The 21,275-nt window shown below is 46.6% G+C and overlaps 1 protein-coding gene across 2 annotated transcripts; it reads left to right on the top strand.

The window, feature by feature from the left end:
- The first annotated feature begins 925 nt into the window (after positions 1–925).
- Positions 926–20,862, top strand: Psat1 (phosphoserine aminotransferase 1). Of its 2 annotated transcripts, none has more exons than NM_177420.2 (9): positions 926–1,121; positions 4,989–5,049; positions 6,461–6,530; positions 7,574–7,779; positions 8,736–8,908; positions 10,952–11,121; positions 16,556–16,684; positions 18,918–19,055; positions 19,834–20,862. In NM_177420.2, exons 1-9 carry the CDS (start codon positions 1,062–1,064, stop codon positions 19,937–19,939), a joined length of 1,113 nt encoding a protein of 370 aa, NP_803155.1. In that variant the 5' UTR covers positions 926–1,061; the 3' UTR covers positions 19,940–20,862. The 2 variants fall into 2 exon arrangements, with proteins under 2 accessions (NP_803155.1, NP_001192268.1); NM_001205339.1 differs by lacking the exon at positions 926–1,121 and adding an exon at positions 1,363–1,681.
- Positions 20,863–21,275: the final 413 nt, after the last annotated feature.

Here is a 21,275-nt window from a genome sequence, read left to right as displayed (position 1 = left end):
ATGTTCTGGACTTCAAAAGAACTACCCTAGCATAGAAGGGGCCTTCTTGTTCCAGAATCTCAAGCGAGCCTCCAGCACAACTCCTTTGAAAAGGGAACTTGTGTGGAAAAGTTTGAACAGATGTGGCACTGTGCCCAGCTCGGCTCAGGGCCACATTCCTCCGGCCCTGACTATATTGTGCTCCCGTTAATACCTCCTCACAACTTGAGGACCTCCTGCACAAGAGCCAACATTCAGGTTCCTGCTCCTCAGTTCATGAAAGAGATAATGAGAGAACAGAGACTCAGCGACTTGAAAGAGGCTGTCCGCGATGAGGGTGGGGGTGGCGGTAGGGGTGGGGTGGGGCTGCCCCCAAAGTTCGTAGCCACCCGTGGGGCAGTGAGCTAGAGCGCAAGTGCAAATACAAAGGCTTCGTATGTGATTTTTGAGACAGGGACCCTCCACGTAGTGTGGCTGGCCTCCACGTAGCTATCCTCCTGATTTACCCTGCTGGGATTATCAGGTGCACCAGGTCACAATCCTATGACCGCACTCTTCAACCATTTCTACACGCTGCACCTCCTTCTTTGAGTGTCCTGTCTCTACGTCGGAGTGTCTGTGAGGGTCTTAGGAAAGTCCGGTGAACAGTGGGGACTGGCTCTGGGACAAATGCAGCATAGCCCAGCTCAGCTGGAGGTGGGCCAGGAGCAATGGGTTTGCGCGCCACCTCGAAGTTGTTCAGAGGCCAGGGCAGGGGACTCTGCGCCCAGAGGTGCGCGAAGGCAGAAGGCACCTCGCCACGCGGGTGGCTGGTGCAATCCCCTGCTCTCTTGCGTTGACCGCTAAAGCCGATTGAAATTCTAAACTCCAGGAGGAGTTGATTGATCGTAGACTCCGATAGTGAGCGTGGCCAATAGGGAGGGGAGCTTCTGAGCGAGAGCCAATCAGTGAGCGGCCTGAGACAGCGAACCAATGGAGCGCCGACTCAGCAGGCTGAAGCCCGCTCTGCCTTTGCATCCGGAGACGCGGGCTGTTCGCGTGGTCTCTGCTCCTGCCACTTCCCCTGCTGTCGCCTTAGCACCATGGAAGCCACCAAGCAAGTGGTTAACTTTGGGCCCGGGCCTGCCAAGCTGCCACACTCGGTAAGGTGGCTGGGGTTTGGTCGGAGTGCGGGCATCGGGATGTGGGGCGTCGGGATGCGGGTGTTGAGATACAGACAGCGGTGAGCAGGGATGCCGCCGTGGAGAGATAGTTGCTGAGGCCGAAATGCGCTCCTGTGCACAGACGCGGGCGTTCACTTCCAGCCGGCCTCCTGGTGGCGTGGCCTCTGCGGCTCCCGCGTGCACAGGCGAGCGTAGGAGTGTGAATGAATGGGCGGTCGGGGCGGCACGTTTCCTTCCGGGGAGCGCAGGCTAAGCTCCGGGCGCTGGGAGCATAGTCCTCAGAACTCGGAAATTGAAAGCTGCCGGCTTCTCCCTCTTCGCCTCCACCGAACCCACCCAGCCCTTAAGCCTTTCTCCTGGAAACCTGCCTGTCTCCTCAGACTCTGAAAGGCTTTGGTCTGTTTGGCCAAGTTCCATTCACTTGATCGGTGTGTCATCCCGTCCCATCCTGCACGGGTTCCTCCCGCACCCCAGCTGTGCGGAATGAGATGCCTCTCGTGGCCGGGAGCCCATGGACCAGCTGTCCAAGCTGCTATCTGGTAACCGCTTGCCACAGCTCGCAGGCATGGCCAAGAATTGTACAATTATCTTTTGTTGAACCCTGGCGATCTCCCCGGGACACCACGGTCTCTGTTGGGGTAGAAACAGGATAGTGTGAGAGAGGGAAAGACGCCTTTCTTTTGTAGGGACAGCGACACAAGCTGAGAACAGGGCTTTTTCTGCAGCCATTGCAGTTCATCTTACATGACGGTCTTTGGTAGAACTGTGGGACCTTCTGGGAGATCTCCCCCACCCCCATCCCTCTCTGTTTTGGAAAGCTCTGGGTTTTTTGTTTGTTTGTTTGTTTGTTTGTTTTGTTTTGTTTTTGCCAGGTTAGGTAAGGCAGTGTCTCTCAGTACAGGCTAGCCTAGAATTTACTTTGTACCGCACGCTGGTTTTGAACTATTCCTGCCTCCACCTCCCAAGAGAGCAGTGTCTTACTTAGGGTTACTATTGCTGTGATGAAACACTGTGGCCAAAAGCAACTAGTGGAAGGAAGGGTTTATTTCACTCACAGTTCCCTATAACAGTTCATTATCAAAAGCAATGAGGACAGGGACCTGGAGGCAGGAGCTGACGCAGAGGCCATGGAGGGGCGCTGCTTTCTGGCCTGCTCTCCGTGGCTTTCTCAGTCTTTATAGCACTCAGGATCACCAGCCCGGGGGTGGCACCGCCCACAGTGTCAAGTTGACAAAAATAGTCAGCATGTAGGAATTACAGGCATGTGCGATTAACTTCAATGTAGTAAGCCTTCTTGATTTAGTTTCGAAGCTTTCAAAATTCATGTATGGGTGTGTCTGTGTGTGGGTGTGTGTACGCGCATGGGTCAAGTGCCTGAGGAAGTGACTTAGAGGTGGTTGTGAGCTAGCTGATGTGGGCTCTGGAGCTCCAACTGCAACTCCTGGAAGAGCAGTCTGTGCTTGTCCCAGCTGAGCCATCTCTTCCATGACTTCTCCGGCCATCATTTAAAGGAAGGCACTTGGAAAAATTCACTGCTGGAGTAAACCTCTTGTAAATCTTAAGCTCCAGGGTATCGGAGGTCTTCTGGCTTCAGAGGGTAGATGTACAAATAAATGAATACTAAGATAAATTAAAAAAAAGACTGAAAATAAGTTCAAAGATGGTTTCAGATAGTAGGGGGACGGGATCTGGTAGAGCTCCTGCTTGCTGTTTGCTGAGGCAGGTCCTGTTTAATCCTGTTGAACGCACAAAACCCAAGACTCTGTCCCAGGTGCTTCTTTTAATAGGGATGTGTTCACTGAAATTTAACTTGAATGTTTTTGATTTATATATATGTGTGTGTGTGTGTGTATCATACTCCTACATATATAAAAAACTAAGATTCTGTTTTTGTTGCAGGTGTTTCTTTTAGAATATGAATGTATAAACTAAAATTTACTCAAATTGTATATATATACACACACACTATATATATATATACACATACATATTGAGATAAACATATATTACACACACACATGGCCAGTGCAGTTTCAACATAAAATTTAATGATATCTTGTTCTCTCTTTCTCTCTACCTCTCTCTCTTTTTAAGCTAGATTAGCAGGATAGGATTTGTACCCTTGTCAGTCTTCTACAGGTTTAAGTTACCGAACTCCTATCTACGACAGTTCTTAAATGGTATCTCTTCTTGTTTGTTTGAGATAAGGTCTCATTATATAACCCTGGCTGACCTGTTACTAATTATTTAGACCAAGCTACCTTCAAACTCAGATATCTGCTTACTTCTGCTTCCCAAGTGCTGGGATAAAGGCTCCTGTCAGCACACTGGGCCTTAACTAGTGTCTCGATGGCATCTACCAATTAGATTCTTTCTCACAGCGAGCGTCTCACAGTGTCTTTTGCACTTGGTGTTTAATTTTAGAGCATTTATTTATTTTTCTGTCTTTGTTTTGAGACAGGGTCTCTTTACAGCACTCTGGCTGTCCTAGAACTCTCATAGACCAGGCTGGCCTTGAACTCACAGAGATCCATCTGCGTCTGTCCTCTGAGTGCTGGGCCTAAAGGCATGCACCCCCACACCCGGCCTGAACCTTTCTTTATTATGGATATCTTTTATTTACCCGCCAGGATCCATTTCTTGTCTAAGCTACATTCAACATAATTGACATTCTTATTTAGGCATACTGAGCCCCCCCCCTTGTAGTTATAATAGTTTTTTCTTTTTTTAATTTCCTGGTTTAGATAAGGAGAACCTATGTCATATGTTCTATTTCTCTCTCCACCCTTCCTTCTACTTCTGACTCCTTCCTTTCCTTGGTCTCTCCTGATTTCCTTTCTTTTGGTGTTGGGGATTGAACCAAGGGTCCCCAGTGTGCCCAACACATTTTATACCACTGAGCTACATCTCTAGCTTCCGGTTTCCATTGCACTATAGGGGAATTGATACTGCTTATTTGATTTAGTAAGAGAAATTTATGTGAGTAATTGGTTTCCCAATTAATGTCACATCGGTAAGTCCCCATGGCCCTTCAAAGGCTGCCTTATCAGAATGGAATAATCGTATGCAAAGTCAAGATGCAGCCCACAGCTGAATGAAAACCTTTCTTTCAGTCTGGGTTGAATACATTTTCTCTTTCCTCCACCTCCCCCCTCCCCCCCCAGCTTGCTGCAGATGAAACCCAGGGCTTCCTATGTGCTAAGCAACTGCTCTATATCTATCTATCTATCTATCTATCTATCTATATATATATATATTTTTTTTTTTTTGGTTTTTAGAGACAGAGTTTCTCTGTGTAGTCCTGGCTGACCTGGAACTCACTTTGTAGACCAGGCTGGCCTCGAACTCAGAAATCCGCCTGCCTCTGCCTCCCGAGTGCTGGGATTAAAGGCGTGCGCCACCACGCCCGGCTCTATCTATCTATATTTATCAATACTATCTATCATATAGTATAGCTTCGGCTCCTGAGTTTATTTTAATTCACGGCAGGTTCTTGCCATTGCCACCTATCAATATTCTTAGTGCTCCCCTCCCAAATGTCCTGCCTGTATGATTTGGACATAACATAGCCTTTGTTCTTGTTGGTCTCTAAACTGAGAACTTTATATGTTTAGTAAGTGAGCTTTAAGAGAGAGGTGAATGAGGTTTCTAGGAAATTGGTAAATTTATGTTTTTGAAAAAATACCTCGAATCAATCATGTTGCGTAGTTTCAGGCTCAGCTTGTGTAAGTTGTACTTGTGAGGCTGGGGGTGGTGGGGCTTGGCTCCTCCCAGGCCTCAGCCGTCTCTGCCGTCCAGGCATGTGTGCAGAGCTTGCTGACTGACATCTTCTTTCTCTTCTCCCAGGTATTGTTGGAGATCCAGAAGCAGCTACTAGACTACAGAGGACTCGGCATCAGTGTGCTCGGTGAGGCTCACTCCTGGATTCTCTTACTAAAGAGCAGATCCTTTAAGCCCAGGCTCTGCTCTGCATGGTCTTCCATACAGAGTAATAGGTTATAGGGACAGGGACCTATAGGCTACTGTGTGAGATCCTGTCTTAGAAGGAAAAAAAGAAAAGGCAGGCATGTTGGCGAGGGGCTTAATCCCAGTTACAGGTCCACTTAAACTTTAATGTCTTGGGTCGCATGTTTGCTAGAGTCAAAGACTGACAAAGCCTAAGTGCACATGAGAACTTTAGACGGAGCTCATCGGTTCATAATTGGTTTTTACTGAGCACAAGATGTGAGATTGGCAGATACTATACATTTGCAGGATGGGACCACCAAGTGTATGTAATATGGCTTCGCATTCGGTGTAAAGTTTTTATTAAACTTTAAATAAATATTTATAAGTTAAAATTCATAAGCCTCCATGAAGATCCTGCTCATTAATAATTTATTTATTAAACTTTTGCTCTTGTTTAGGAAGAGAACCTCCAAGCTCTAGAGTTTACACCTGTCTGTCTATCTGTCTGCCTATCTATCTATCTATCTATCTATCATTTTCTTCCAAGTTCCACGGGCTGCACTGTGTGAAGGGACTTTAGGGTGAACTGTCTTCCTTCCTGTGTTAATTTTTGTTCCTGTGTGTGTGGTGTTTGGAGCTATACTTAGGTGTCTTTCTTGTTGCTTCTTTGTTCCTTTTTGCTTTTTTTTTTTTTTTTTTTTTTTTTTATTTTTGATACACGGTTTCTTTACAGTCCTGGCTATCCTCTAACTATGTAGACCAGGCTGGCCTTGAACTCACAGAGAACCTCCTGTCTGTGCCTCCTGAGTGCTGAGATTAAAGGCCTGTGCTATCAAGCCTGACTTTTTTTTTTTTCTAAGAAAGGATCTTATACAGTAGTCTAGGCTGGCCTCGCACTCTTGACAGTGACAATCCTTCTGCTTCAGCCTCTAGATACTAAGTTTATAGGAGTAAGCCACCATGCTTAATTCTTTTATTTTTAGACAAAAATCATGCTTTTAGCTCAGGTTAGCTATGAATTTAAATCTTCAGCCTCCTGAATGCTGGGATTAGGGAATGACCTCGGTGTGCCACCACTCCTGCCTACTGTTTAGATCTCTAGATTGGGGAAAGAGATAGAGCCGGGAAGGGCCGATCAGTTAATGTGGCACTTGAGAAAATGGCTGCCGTGACGACAGGACTGAAATGTTACAGTTTCACCATCAGTGTGAGCTCGGTAATTGTCCCCCACAGTAAGAGAGCGGGCATGTGCTGCCATCTGAACTCAGAACTCTCCTTACATTATTTCTCCATAAATTTCACAACCATTTTTTATTTGGTATTATACTTGAACTTTTATTTTTTTCTCTGTTATTCCTTTGCTTCCACAGAAATGAGTCACAGGTCATCAGATTTTGCCAAGATTATTGGCAATACAGAGAATCTTGTGAGGGAATTGCTGTAAGTTTTAACAAGTATTTTTAAAAATTTTATCTTATTTTGTGTGTGTGTATACCTGAGTATATGTATGTGCGTCACATGGGAGTATGTCGCGGTCAGAGTAAGGGTTAGAGCCCCTAGAACTGGAATTAGAGAATGTTCTGAACCCCCAAGTGGGTGCTGGGAACGGAACCTAGGTTCTCTGCAAGAGCAGTCAGTGCTCTCAGCCAGTTGTGCTCTTTCTTAAAAGGCCAGCTCATTAGTGTTGTTCTCTGCCGTAAACCTGGGTGCCTACTGCCTTATCTTCTGTACCTCACACTTTGTTTACAATGTCCACAGGAGGCCAAAGTCATCATGATTCAAGCAAAGGTCTCGGCCAGACCCCACTGGCCAGCTTGGCTCATCGCTCATCCCCTGTGTTGGGGTTGACCATAGTTGAAATCTGAGGGTTGCGCAGCAGAAGTGGGATTCCCTAAAGAGAAAGCAGGGCATTTCTACTCTCAGCAGTGGCAAGGAAACCAATAAATGATTAAATTGGCTAGGGCAAAGTGATAGTGAGACTTTACCATATTTCTTTATTTTTTTTTAAAGATTTATTTATTTATTATATGTAAGTACACTGTAGCTGTTTTCAGACACCCCAGAAGAGGGCATCAGATCTCATTACGGTTGGTTGTGAGCCACTATGTGGCTGGGATTTGAACTCAGGACCTTTGTTTGGAAGATGAGTCAGTGCTCTTAACCGCTGAGCCATCTCTCCAGTCCCCTTCTTTTTCTTTTAAGGTTTATTTTGGATGTGTGTGTATTTGTATATGTGTGTGTACTCACAGAGGCCAGAAGCTAACTCCGGGGCTGGAGTTATAGACATTTGTCAGCTGCTTGGATGTGGGTGCTGGGAACTGAACCCAAGTTCTCTGCAAGAGCAGACTGTGTACTTAACCACTGAGCCACCTCCGCAGCCTCTAGAGGAAGAGTGAAAGTTTGCATTTAGTGGGGCAGCCCTCATTCTCCATATTTGACATGTTAGTTTATGTTATTTATGGTCACTCGTTTTTTATGCCCAGAGCTGTTCCCAACAACTACAAGGTGATCTTTGTACAAGGAGGTGGGTCTGGCCAGTTCAGTGCTGTCCCCTTAAATCTGATTGGCCTGAAAGCTGGAAGGAGTGCTGACTACGTGGTGACCGGAGCTTGGTCAGCTAAGGCTGCGGAAGAAGCCAAGAAGTTTGGAACGGTGAACATTGTCCACCCTAAACTTGGAAGTTACACAAGTAAGTTCTGGGAACTGAAGATGCACGGTGAGGTGGTGGCTGGCCATTGCCCTTACTATTCTATTGCTGCTCTTCTTCCGTCAGTAATGATCTCAGTTAGATGTGTGGTGATGGTGCTCTACTGACTACTCCTTTTGAGTGATGAGAGCCTTGTTTACCTAAAAGCCCAGGAGCAGGTTGGTGGTTTTATGGGGAGAGCAAGGGCTCCAGGGATGCTGCCCCTGTCTAAGTCACTCCTTATCTCCTCTAGTAGACTGTAGTCTGGAAATTGGTCCCTTTTCTAGGAAGATGGCTGCAGTTGCTCTTCAGCTCTTCAGCTTCTTATATTCGAAGTTTTAATGCCCTTGCTAGAGCGTCCCAATGATAATATCACATTCCCTGCTGTGAGGCAGTCACTGACTCTGCCTGAGTCACCCTTCACCTCTAGGGGTATAGATTTGATTGGCCCTGCTGGAACTACGTGTTCCCAGAGTGGGTAAGCACTGTGGTCCTAAGAGGAAGCGATTAGACACCAACAGGAGTGCAGGGTAGATGGATGCTTGATGACAGGAAAACCTAAACACCCATTCCTTTTGTTGGTTCGTTTGGTCTTTCGAGACAGAGTCTTTCGAGACAGTCTTTCTACCTCTGTCTTACCTGGTAGTTTTGATGTAGCACAGGCTGGCCTTGAACTCTGAGTAGTCTTTTTTTCCTTAACCTTTCAAGTGCCGGATTACATGTTTGCACCAGGACACTTGGCCCCTCTGAGCTTCATTGGCATGTTATTTGTGCCCAGTAAGAGGGTGATGGGTCATCCCCAGCTGTTAGTGGTAATTGCAAGAGTGAGTGAGTGGGTCGGCCCGTGCTCTTGTCAAGTGCTTTGGAGTTAGTCTTTCCCTCAGGAAGCTAACCAGTCTCCTGGCTGACATCGTCTTCGTATGGAAAAGGGAGGTTTTCAAATTTGCCCTTTGTGACAGAAATTCCAGACCCAAGCACCTGGAACCTCAACCCGGACGCCTCCTATGTATACTTCTGTGCAAACGAGACTGTGCACGGGGTGGAGTTTGACTTCGTACCTGACGTCAAGGGAGCGGTGCTGGTCTGTGACATGTCCTCAAACTTCTTATCCAGGCCGGTGGATGTTTCCAAGGTAAAGAATGAAAGGTTGGTTTGGGGAACCAGTGAACGTTTCTTTGAGCTGTTTTGATATATGAACTTGGTTCTTTACCTTCTGGGCCACCTTACTGGGCCCATTTTGACTCCTTTTAGGCGTTGCAGCTCAGTGATGTGAAGCCTGTTACCATTGCTCTGCAGCCTTCACCTCTGTCCAGCTCCAAGAACTTTCAGATTTTGTACTGTAACTTTGTCCCATTAAAATTTCACACCCCAGCCTTTGCCAACCAGTGTCCGGCTTTATGAATTTGTACTCAAGGGACCTTCCATAAATGGGATCATGATATTTGTCCACCAGTGCCTTCAGCATTTATGTTGTAGCATATATATATATGTCCCCCATCTCCTTTTGTGCACATGTTTGACTACACCAAACCATGTCACTTGTTTTGTTTTGTTTTCGAGACAGGGTTTCTCTGTATAGCCCAGGCTGTTCTGGAACTCACTTTGTAGACCAGGCTGGCCTAGAACTCAGAAATCCGCCTGCCTCTGCCTCCCGAGTGCTGGGATTAAAGGCGTGCGCCACCACACCCGGCTGCCATGTCACTTATAAACCATATACTTCTACTTGGTTTCCTGAGGATTTCATTGGGGATAAAGAAGCAGGACTATATCTTGAACAACACAAAGTTCTCAGGAACTGTCTAGACATTGGCATATTTGAAAGTTCTCTTTCGGTCAGTGTCTCATCCACTCACATTGTTTGCAGCAGCCCCTTCAAAGCAACTTCTGAGGCTCTATATGGAAGTTCATATTCATTATTTTTGACCTAAATATTTTTCAGATTGATTAATTTTATTTTACACATATGGATGTTTGGCCTGCCTGCATACGTGCGTACCAGATGTGTGTGTGTGTGTGTGTGTGTGTGTGTGGTGTGGTGTGTGTGGTGCGTGTGTATGTGTGTGTGGTGTGTGTGTGTATGTGTGTGTGTGATGCTGGCAGTGGTCAGAAGAGAAACACAAAGTGAGTCCTGGGATCCGAACCCAGGTCCTCTGAGAAGCAACAAGTGCTCTAAACCACTGAACCGCTCTGCAGCCCATTGATTTAAAATTCTAAAAATTTATATTTTAACCATTTCAGTGTTTAATGAAAATATGTAACTAAAAGAGTTTTCATTTCAAATTATGAAAACATTAATAGTTGTACAAAATAATATTTTAGATTAAATGATAGTATTTTACTTTGGTTACCAAAGATTTGGAGGCTTTTTTATTATATTATTTTTCAATGTGTGTATGAAGCCTAGGCTTTACGCATGATAAGCATGTTTTGTTACTGAATTGTATCTCAATCCAGAGAGTCTTATATACCAGGCTAGCTTTGAACTCACTATCAAGCCAAGGGTGACCTTGAACTCCGGGTCCTTCTGCTTGCATTTCCCAAGAGCTGGGATTTACAGTTGTGCACCACTGAGCCTGGACCAGAAGGCCTATATTATTTTGTTAAAAAAATTTGTTTTTAGAGTTACTTCTTTCTTTTTTTTTCCCCACAAGAAGAGATTTTTTTTTATTGAATGGGGCGAGGAATGGAGGAAGAAAAGAAAGAGCATCCTTATTTCTTATTATATGTATATTAGTGTATGTATATACAGGTGCCACATATGATCTTTGAGTCCTCAGAGGTCAGAAGAGGGTGTTAGAACCCCTGGAACTAGAGTTACAGATGTTTGTGAACCACTGTGTGGGTGCAGGGACCCTCTGTAAGAGCAAGAGCCACCTCTCCAGTTCTGAGGGGCCCATTTGGAAGCAGAACAAGGATTGCAAGAGCATAAGTGTGTCTCGGGGCTTGACAGTTCTCGGTGTGGGAGACCTCGGGGCAAAGACCAGGCCTTGGGTCTCGGAAGTGCTGACTTGCTGTTTTGGGTAGAGATTTCTATAGTATGGCATGTTCCTAGGCAGAAATGGGTCACTTCATTAAAATGGTTGTTTAGGGGAGAGCTAGCCCTTGGCATGCATGGCTTAGGGATGATTACAGCTGCTTCTAAGATAGCCAACGTTTCTTTCTTCTTTTTTAAAAGTTTGGTGTGATTTTCGCTGGTGCTCAGAAGAATGTTGGCTCTGCCGGGGTGACGGTGGTGATTGTCCGGGATGACCTGCTGGGGTTCTCGCTCAGAGAGTGCCCATCAGTCCTTGACTACAAAGTGCAGGCTGGGAACAACTCTTTGTATAACACACCTCCGTGCTTCAGGTAACTGTGGGACTCTAGTCTTCTGTCCAAGCAGAAGTTAAGGAGAGCACGCTTCATTAGCTGGTGACCCAAGCACCCCAGAGACACTCAACGATCTTTGTCCAGCTCTCCTCTAGGCGCTGTTTGGTCAGTTTTTCTTGTTGCCCTTTTTTGGTAAAGGTGACAATCTTGGTCTTTGCTTGATTTTGATGTTGACCGTTAACCCACAAGCTTTCTCTCTATAGACAAAGTTCCATGGACTGTGTCTCGGACAAACAGGGTCGCTTTCCAGAAGGAAGAGGGTCAGGCTAGGGCAAGTGTGCAGGGTTCTTTTCTTCCCCGCTGGAGAAAATCATTCCCCCGACACACATACACACACACACACACACACACACACACACACACACACACAAGAAAGGGAAGAGTTTGGAGTTAAAATCCAACTGTCCCTTCCCCCAACCCCTACCCACTCTTTCCTTTGAGTAGAGTGTTCTGGGGTTAACTCTCCCGGTCATTCCTTACTCTTGGACTTTGACCGAAGATTTTTTTAAGATGAATGTCAAGGTATCATTGGGGACCACCTGTTGGATTCCTAGAAGAGCAGCTGAGGTACCAGGATGTGTGGGCAGGATGTTAGAAGGTGGGACCACATCCCTGCCTGAGAGTCTTCCAGGAGGAGTCTTTAGAAGAGAGAAGGCTGAGTCCCACGTGACGACATGACGGTGCTCACCTGCAATCTCAGGACTAGGGGTGGAGTCAGGAAGATTGAGACTGCTCTATATAGTGAAATTCTTGTCTCCAAAACTAAACAATGTGAGAAGGTAGGACCAGGCGGAATGAAGGCTGCCCTGGAAATGTGTCCAGAGGCCACCGGAGGAGCCAGGGTGAGCAGTGTATGTACACCCTTGGGCACCTTTTCTGGGAGTTTTAAAGAGATGTGATAGGCATGTTTACACGCGGTGTGTTAATGTGACACTGCCTTGTGAACAGTGAGAGAACAGGCCAGATGTTTGATGGGAAGTGGAAAAGGCTGGACACCTAGAAAGTCCACATGCCAGCCCCTGTGCTAAGCCTTGGAAGGCTTTGATCTTCTTCCTCAGACTGCAGGGGTGTCTCAGAGCAAGTCAGGGCAGTGAGTACGTAGACTGAAACCGAGCAGATGCAGAACAGGTGAAAGGTAGGACTTGGTGGCTATCCCCTCATCTCCCGCCCAGTTCCTATTTTTTGTTGATAAGACATGACTTCTATGTGACTTAAGTACTCAAAGTTCACTACCATGCTTTAACATTCAAGGATAGAAAATGGCTCACGAAGAGCCATCTTCTGGGGGTGATGACAGTGTGTTCAGGGCGGGGGAGGTGCCCTCAACCCTCTACTCCACAGTAGGCAGATAAGGATGTGAGCATGTCAAGGTGGTGTTCTTTGTTTTCTTTCTTTGGTCAGAGTCCAAAGATTGTGGGTTCTGGGAACTGTTTGACTCTTGTGGATAAACTGGGCCATAGCCTTATGCAGGAACTCGGCTGGAATAAAGGACTCTGATGACTTTCTTTTTAACCCATTGGTAGAACACACTCAACCCTGTTAGAGGGCGGAGAAGATCCTAAACAAACCTTCCAACTTCATAAAACACTTCTTATGCATATTGACATGTTAAGCAAAGATCATTTTTAGCTCTAATGTGAGGGGAAAAAGTCTTTTACCCAATTATCTTTTTCAGTTGGTGAAAATAAAGATGCGGTGACAATGCCTGTATTCCCGGGGCTTAGGAGACAGAAGAATCAGGAGTTCAAGGTCATGTTTGACTGTTTAGCAAATGCAGGGCAACACATGGCCTGTGCAGACAGAGGCTCTTGGGAGGCTCGGAGCAGCTGGAACCTCAGGTGTAGGGGAGTTGACCTCAGGGCCAGCTATATGAAGGCCTTCATAAGCTTCTGAGAGGGTTATGACATCTAGATCCCACCCCAAGCTTATCTGCAGCCTGGAGACTTCTGGTGACCTTTCCTAAACTCTGACACACAGGGTATAATTCATATTGTTTAAAAATATATATAAATAGCACCCACACTTAGCAAAAGTTACCAGGGAAACACTGCCTGCCTATCTAGTCACCCCTCTTTAACCATCGAAGACTCTTTCCAGGACCCCCAAGGGGTCCAAAATCCTTTATTATTATTATTTTTTAAAGATGTATTTATTTTATGTATGTGAGTGCACTGTTGTCTTCAGACACACCAGTAGAAGGCATCAGATCCCAGTACAGATGGTTGTGAGCCACCATGTGGTTGCTGGGAATTGAACTCAGGACCTCTGGAAGAGCAGCCGGTGCTCTTAACCACTGAGCCATCTCTCAAGCCCAGAGTCCAAAATTCTTAGGTGGTCAAATCTCTTTTTAAAAAATAGCCTAGTATATAGCTATGCACATCTTCATGCTTTAAGTCATCTCTAGATTATTTATAATACCTAATACAATATAAATGCTCTAAGTAATTTATATACTGTATTGGGAAAGGAGTAAAGACAAGGAAAAGATTTGTTTGTATTCACTCTAGACGCTGATTTTGAAATATTTTTTTTCTGTAAAAGGTTGGCTGAACCCCTGGTTACCAAATTTGGGAGTTTGAAGAGGTCAGATGTATACTGTCATATATTTAATTGTGTCAGTGAACTGTGACACCCGTAACACAGGTTTAACTGTGAACCATGCTGCTTAGACTTGTGTGACTCCGTTTTTTAACCCAGCAGTGTACCGTGGGCATTCTCATGTGTTAGGTTAAATGCCTGCCCTTTCCACCATTGTTTTCATAGCTGGATGCTATTGCAGGGGACATTTCAGGCATGCTTAGGTGGTAAGCCTACTTGGTGTGTTTGGGGGTAGACCGATTTAGAAGTAGAGGCATCAGTCAATTAAAAGTGTGCACCAGTGGTGGAAAGAACTGGGCTCAAGTTGTAAATCCACATAGCATTATAAGGCTCCTGTAGTTTCAAGAGTTTTGGCTTTAGAGGATAGAGGTTTGAGTTAGTGATGAAGTGGAATCTAGAAGACCTTGTGGTAAGCATTCACAGGGGCCCAATGGCAGTGCTTAGCCAGGGGCTGGGTGGGGAAGCAGGCAGGAGCTTGCTCCGAGCAGCCTGCTTCCTTCTGATCCAGCTGCTGCTTGCTGAGGCATTGGAGACCCAGGCTGAGGGGCCTGGCTGCAGGCAGTCTGTAGAAATGTGTTGGCTTTCTGCTGCTTTCGCCTGCTCAGATCCTAAGAAGGCAGCCACAGGGTATGGGCAGCCAGCCTGAACATGGCGGGGCTCCAGCGTTGGTCCTGAGGTCTAGCTGAGACAGGCCCTTGCTGGTTTGGATTTTCTTAGAGAATCTACAGTTTTGAAACATAGGCATAAGAGAGCATCAGGTAAAAGTGACTGTGGTTTCCTAAAAGTGTTCGTCATGATTCTCCTTGGCTCTGGTAGTCTGGGATGTTTCTGTGGTTCATAGGCGAGTAGGCTGTAGATGGTGGGACGAGCAGTTTGTGGTTATGTACTTCTTGTCAAGTTCTCTGTGTCTGGTGTTGCTTTCTGTTGCCTTCTGGGAAGAAACTCTGTGGTTCTTGGCCTACCTGGTTGAGCCAGTGAATGGCCAATCGGTCCATGTCAGAGGTTTCTGAGGGATAGTAGCCCTTTGGCTGTCAGAGATCTGTGAGCTTTGGCTGCTCTCCCAGGCCCTGTGCTGAGCATACGGTTTGTGGGAGATAAGAAGTATGAATACTTGGCTCAGTACTGGATAGTCCTGTCTTGTGGCTGGACCTCCTAGAACCAGGAACACAAATCTTCTACCATGACCAGGAAGCAGCCTAGCTGGGGCATCCCTATCACCATTTTTGCTCAGCCTTCCCATCAGACCTTGGCAGCTCCCATAGTTTACCTTTATCCCACACCCGGACACAGCTACGCTCTAGAGAGAATGGAGCCGATGCCTCCGGACTCCAAGCTCAAGGAGGACAGGAGACCTGCTTCTGCTTCTTGGGCTTTCAGTGAGGGGTATATGGGATCTTTCTAAAGGCAGTTAGAAGATTTTTGGCCAACTACCCATCATTCTCAAATCCCATTTAATTTCAGCTGTGCGTGGATACCTAACAGCTACCATTTGGGTAGGCTATGCTTACCAGGCCCTGTGCCAAGCATGGGTTTTGTGGGAGATAAGAAGTCTTAACACTTGGCTCAGAAAGAGATGGACCTGTGTTGTGTTGTGGCTGGGCCTCAGAAACAGGAACACAAATCTTACACTATCTATTCCCTACTATCCTGGGTTTTTTTGTGGGGGGGGGGTTCATTTTGAGAACAGTCTTGTTATGTAGCTCAGGCTGGCCTTGGACTCTGTAGTCCAGGCTGAGCCATCCTTCTGCCTCAGTCTCCCACTCACTAAGGTTACAGGTCGGTTGCTCTCCATTTCTGATCCCTGCTTCTCTAGCTAGTATGTTGGCTTCGCTGTGGCTAGAAACGAGATCTGCTGGGGCTCATCTTCTACCCGGAAGGTGCTAGTTCAGTCCTGGCTTTCCCAACTCCCAGCTTAGAAGATGCCAGGGAAGCTGCTGATTGGTGTAGTTAGGTCTCGTGCCCACCTCTTACGGCCAGGGGAGCAAATCTTGCAGCTCAATCTGCATGTTGGATGTGGGGGAGCTGAAAAGAACAGGATAGGCCCAACTACCAGGCATCCGCCACGGGTAGTGATGACTCCGTGCCCTCAGAGGTAAAGACAAGCTGACATTTACATGGTGACTAGTCCTGTGTGGTCCATCACTGCCCATCTCTGCCTGGTGGGAGGCACTAACTTGGGACTCTGGGATAGAAAAGAACAGTGTGTGCCTCCAGCCCTCTAGCATTAGAGTCTAAGACATAGACATGGTCACAGAAGTTTAAAATAAAGAAACGGAATGATAAAACAAAAGCAGGGCGGACCCCACAAGTGTGGATCATGCCTACGAGCAAGGGACTGTAGGGATTCAGGAGGTGTGGAGAGCTGGCTTAGGGTGGGTTGGGGAGACAGTCTAGAGCAGTGGTTCTCAACCTTCCTACTAATGCCACCCTTTGTTTCAGTTCCTCATGTTGTGCTGACCCCCAACCATAAAGTTATTTTCATTGCTACTTCAAAATTGTAATGTAAATATCTGTGTTTTCTGACGGTTTTAGGCAACCCTGTTTAGAGTCATTGAGTCAGGGTTGTCTAAAGAGATGGGGGGGGTGTGGTCCCCCTTTGCAGAGGGTCTGGCGCTCTGGGTTACCTCTTTAGAATACCATGTGAACATCAGCTGCATTGGCTTAGTTAACTTGGCTCACTCTTCGAGTGGAATGCTTTTATCCATTTGTAACGATGCTGAAAGTGTCTGCGTGACTCCCAGTACCAGTTTGCTTATATGTCCTTTTGGCTTTTGGGAGGTGAACTAACTGGTGTTATGTTTTATCCCTGCTTCAGCATCTACGTCATGGGCATGGTCCTGGAATGGATCAAGAACAACGGCGGGGCCGCAGCCATGGAGAAGCTCAGCTCCATCAAATCCCAAATGATTTATGAGATCATTGATAATTCTCAAGGATTTTATGTGTAAGTCAATGCGTTGTATGTCCTGTGAAGTGGAAACTCTTTCTTGAAACTTTCCTTTCCCCTGGACGCTGGTGTACTGCTGAGTGATGGTCCCAGGGCTCGTGAGCTGAGGGTGGAGGGAGGAAAGTTCTTTGCTCTTGTGCCTCACGCTGGGAAACACCAGTCTTTTGTGTCAAGTCCCCAAAAACTCTGACCTGGGGTAGGGTGCATTATTTACTGTCAGGGATAGAACCCCTCTCCACTCCTTCTTCCCTTGTGACACTGGAAACTGTTGCAGGAGGCTATCAGCTTTGCCTAAGGTTTCCTATTGGTCCCTCATTGTAAATCCCTGCTCCTGATACCACCTCCCCATGTGGGCTTGAACACAGGCACACATGGGCATTTTGCCTGTATAGGTTTGAGGTCAACCTCCTTGGCAGTCATCACTTTCCCTCACTTCCTTGTTTGAAGCAGGGTCTCTTTGCTTTTCATAGTGACATTTGCCGGGCTAACAGTCCCGTGAGCTGCCACGGATCCTCCTCCCATTTTACCTTAGAAGCCCTGGGATTGCAGATGTGTTCTGCCCATCAGGCATTATGTATGCTCTGGGAATTTGAACAGTCTGCTCTCCTTCCCCTTCTATCAAAGTTCACTGGCTCCTTGCTTCTAGGACAGGTGTCCCCATCGCTCACCTGCAGTCTGAATGAGATTGGCAGGGTTGAAGTTAAATACTTTCATGACAAAGATGGGTGGTCATGTGTTGATCACTGGCTGCATTTGTGAGGTCTGGACAACACATGGATCTTGTAGATGTTTCCTGGGGCTGCTGTAATAAAGCATCCATGAACTTAGCATCTTTAAAAAAAAATTTATTTTATGTATGTGAGTACACCGTCGCTGTATTCAGGCACATGCAGAGCAAGCAGCTGGCTGACCGAGCCATCTCCAGCCCCCATGGCTGTTTTTCTAAAACTCAGATCTACTACTGTGCAAACTCACTACCCATCATCATTACTGACCCAGTCAAATTGCTGAAAGAGGGCCAGCACGCTCTCCATGGACCAGGGTCATGTGCCTCCAGACATTCCTGCCAGGAGCCCAGCATGCTAACCGAGAGCAAACTAACCAGAGCTTGGGCAGCCTCCTCCTCCACAGTCCTCCCGTTCCCTCTTCCTCCTCTGCTCTCCATTCCCTACTTCCACATAGTCCCCTCTTCACTGCTCAGCAAGGTTGCCATTTTGGAATTCTGTAGTCCTCTCCAGCTAACCACCCTCCTGGCCTCAAAGTCTAATTCCATCTTTCACCGGGAGGAGAACGACGGAGTCCCTTCTTCGTCTTGTATGGAGGACATGAGGCAGTGGCTGACATGTTTGTGATTCAGTTTTCCGTTCTGAGCTTTTACGACATGATTGTCCCCTATTATTTCCTCTTCATGCAGGGTGGGTAATCAGGGGGCGTGAGCTGCAAGTCCAGATCTTTGATTCTGAGTCTTCAGCCACGGGACGGGCCCTGCTTGTCTGCAGCCTTGCAGAAAGAGCTGCAGACTTGTGCTGCATGGTTGACGTGTGCTCGTAGCTCTGTAAACGATCCACTCAATTGTCACAGATCCTGTGAAACAGAGACAGTGCTGCTGCTTATATTCAAGTGAAGGGACTGAGGTTGACAGAAATGAGATGCAGGTTATACAAGTGACCGCTAGCCTACTGCTGTGTGAGTGAGGCTTCTCGCCATGGGTAAATTATAACATTCTGGGCGAGAGTCTGTTTGTTTTGCTTTCATTTATTTTATTTTTTATTTATATGTGTACACTGCAGCTGTCTTCAGACACACACTGGAAGAGGGCATCGGATTCCATTACAGATGGTTGTGAGCCACCATGTGGTTGCTGGGAATTGAACTCAGGGTCTCTGGCAGAGCAGTCAATGCTCTTAACCACTGAGCCATCTCTCCAGCCCTTGCTTTTCGTTTCTTTTCCTTCTTTTTAATCATCCAGTTGTTTATTTTATTTTATTACTTAGCCCCCGCTGGCCTTAAAATCACCACGTGGCTCTGGATGACCCTGAACACTGATGCTCTTGTATCCGCTTCCTGGTTGCTCCAGGTTACAGGCTCGTACCATCAGAACCCTGCACTGGTTAAGCACTCTGTCAGCTGAATGCCAGCCCCAGCCCTTAGTACTGTTTGAGAACCTATATATTCGCTTATGACACTGTACCTCTTAGAAACACAGATGAGTAATAGACACGCTTTTCAGATGCCCAGTGGAGCGCCAGAATAGAAGCAGGATGAACATCCCATTTCGCATTGGCAACGCCAAAGGAGACGAAGCTTTGGAAAAGCGGTTTCTTGACAAGGCGGTAGAACTCAACATGATCTCCTTGAAGGGGCACAGGTAAGCACACCTTGTCCCCAGGCCTGTCAGAGGCAGAAAGAATAAAACCCAGGACCTTACACGGCCTGGGGTAGTGGTTATAGACTTGCTGGAGAATAAGCCGCTTCTGGCTGGGTTGCGGTGCATTTTGCACGGGGGTTTCATCAACACTGAAGGTGCCCCTGGTAGGGCTGCCTGCTTCACTCTGGTGTTAACAGACCATCACTGGGCTCAGTTGAACATCAGATACTGTGACCAGGAGACCAGCAGCAGAGTGCTCTATGTGGTTAGAACTGTTGCATAGTGTAGTGAGTGGCATGGCCCCAAACCCAGTCACCCTCCTCCTCTGAGTCCCCTTCCTCCTATTTGGTTTCTTCTTTATCAAAGGTGAATAGTTTGGGTGTGATCAAAGTCCAGTGTATGCATCTCTGGAAATGCCACAGTGAAACCCATTAATTTGTACAAATAACAAGCCAATGAATGAGACTAAAAACTAGATTGAGGTAATTCAGTGGGTAGATGATCTTCACCGTACAAGGGATTTCCTAATGACTGAAGCTTCATGCTGCCTGCTGGGGATGCTTTCGGGTGCAAACTTGAGCACCCGGGCTGGGAGCTGCCGCTCTCCGGAGGGGTAGCTAGTGAAGGGTGTGTTGTGCTCAAGCAGACGCCTTTTGCATTGCACGTTTTTCTATGTTGTTGAGGTTCAAACCTGGAGCCCTACGTATGTGAGGGCTTTAACCCAGATTTGCTCTCTTCCATTTTCTTGGTCTCACTGGACGGGCCTCTGTTGTTCTAGGTCAGTGGGAGGCATTCGTGCCTCTCTGTATAACGCTGTCACAACCGAAGACGTTGAGAAGCTGGCGGCCTTCATGAAGAATTTCTTGGAGATGCATCAGCTGTGAACATGACCAGCCACGCTCTGCCTGTGAGCAGCACGCAGCGTCGTTTAGAGTAACTTGGGATTGACTACAGAAACTTAACAGACATGGATTTTTTTTTCCCAAATACATGCTTATTACAGATTCCTTTCTCAAAGAATAACGACTAAACATCAGGGCACTGCAGAGCTGAGGAAACTCCCAGCTAACAGCCACCTTCATTCTCATGTGACCTGGAAGCATTTTGAAAGCTTTCTTTCCTGTTGCTCTTCTAAATGAATTCAGCCTGTCAGCCATCTTTGCTGCCCCCTTCTCTAGGTGGACTGCCTTGGGCTTTGCCCTGCTGGTTCCAACTGGTTATTATTAGGAGGTTGGAGGCCCTGTGGGCTGGATTGACAGCAGTGAGTTTGCTGGGTTCTGCAGCAGTTGGTTCAAGTCAACAGCGACTCACGAGCGTTTTGGATCTGTGTACTGCAATTCCCATAAAGAGATAGGTGTGTTATGCTGTGTTTATGTAGTGGGTATTGTTTTAAACACCGTACGGTTTATGCCTATGCCTTTATATTTCTAATGAAACAGTTTTGTTCAGCCCATGACTTTGTGCATGACTGTCGTCCGTTCTAGTCACCTGTGCTCTCCATCTACTGCCTTTTAAAGCTGCGTCATGAGAAGGATCTACACGTTCCACCATGACTCTCGTTTCTTGCCACAAGTAGAAGAAATGGTTGATTCTTTGCTTTTCGGTTAGGCCGTTAAACAAAACTCAGTCACACCCCTGCCTTCCACCCTCAAACTGTGATCACGTGGCTGTTCTTGTAGTTTAACCAGGGCAACACTATATATTCCAGGTCTATACATTGCTGAGGTCTTTTTCTGGTTGTTCATGTATCAGTGTTTTCAATCGACTGCATGGAAAACATTAAAGTCCTAAGTCATCTAAGCCATTCATTGCCTGTGAATTATTCTGCTTGCTTTTTTAGTCAGGTGCTGCTTTTAAACATTCTGATGGGGAGCCTAGGGTTTAAAATTAGCCTGTGATAGGGTAGTGTAGTCTAGACAAAGGTGTCAGGCTTCGTTCTTGTGCAACTCAGTGTGGTTGCTTGCCTTTTACTTTGGAACAAACACTGTCAGCAGAGTCCCTTCCAGCACAGCTCCCAGGGAAGAGTTTTGTGAACTCTGTCCCAGTTAGCCCAGAAAAAAAAGGCAGCAGAACAGCTTTGCGCTCATCCTGTTGCATTCGATTGCACAAGGGGAAGACACTGATTGCTTGGTTTCTCCGGTCAGGTTCCACCAGCTCATTGGTGAAGAGTTGAAATAAGACCCAACATTGCAGGATGTTTGCATTTAAAACAAGCTCTTA

The sequence above is a fragment of the Mus musculus genome, chromosome 19 (genome assembly GCF_000001635.26).
Source record: "Mus musculus strain C57BL/6J chromosome 19, GRCm38.p6 C57BL/6J".
NCBI classification, from domain to species: domain Eukaryota; kingdom Metazoa; phylum Chordata; class Mammalia; order Rodentia; family Muridae; genus Mus; species Mus musculus.
This window is presented reverse-complemented; position numbering and strand designations above follow the sequence as displayed.

Coding starts and splice junctions, on each gene's coding strand:
- Psat1 (NM_177420.2), top strand. CDS start 1,062: ATGGAAGCCACCAAGCAAGTGGTTAACTTTGGGCCCGGGCCTGCCAAG. Junction 1,122..4,988: donor CTGCCAAGCTGCCACACTCG/GTAAGGTGGCTG, acceptor CTCTTCTCCCAG/GTATTGTTGGAGATCCAGAA. Junction 11,122..16,555: donor AACACACCTCCGTGCTTCAG/GTAACTGTGGGA, acceptor TCCCTGCTTCAG/CATCTACGTCATGGGCATGG.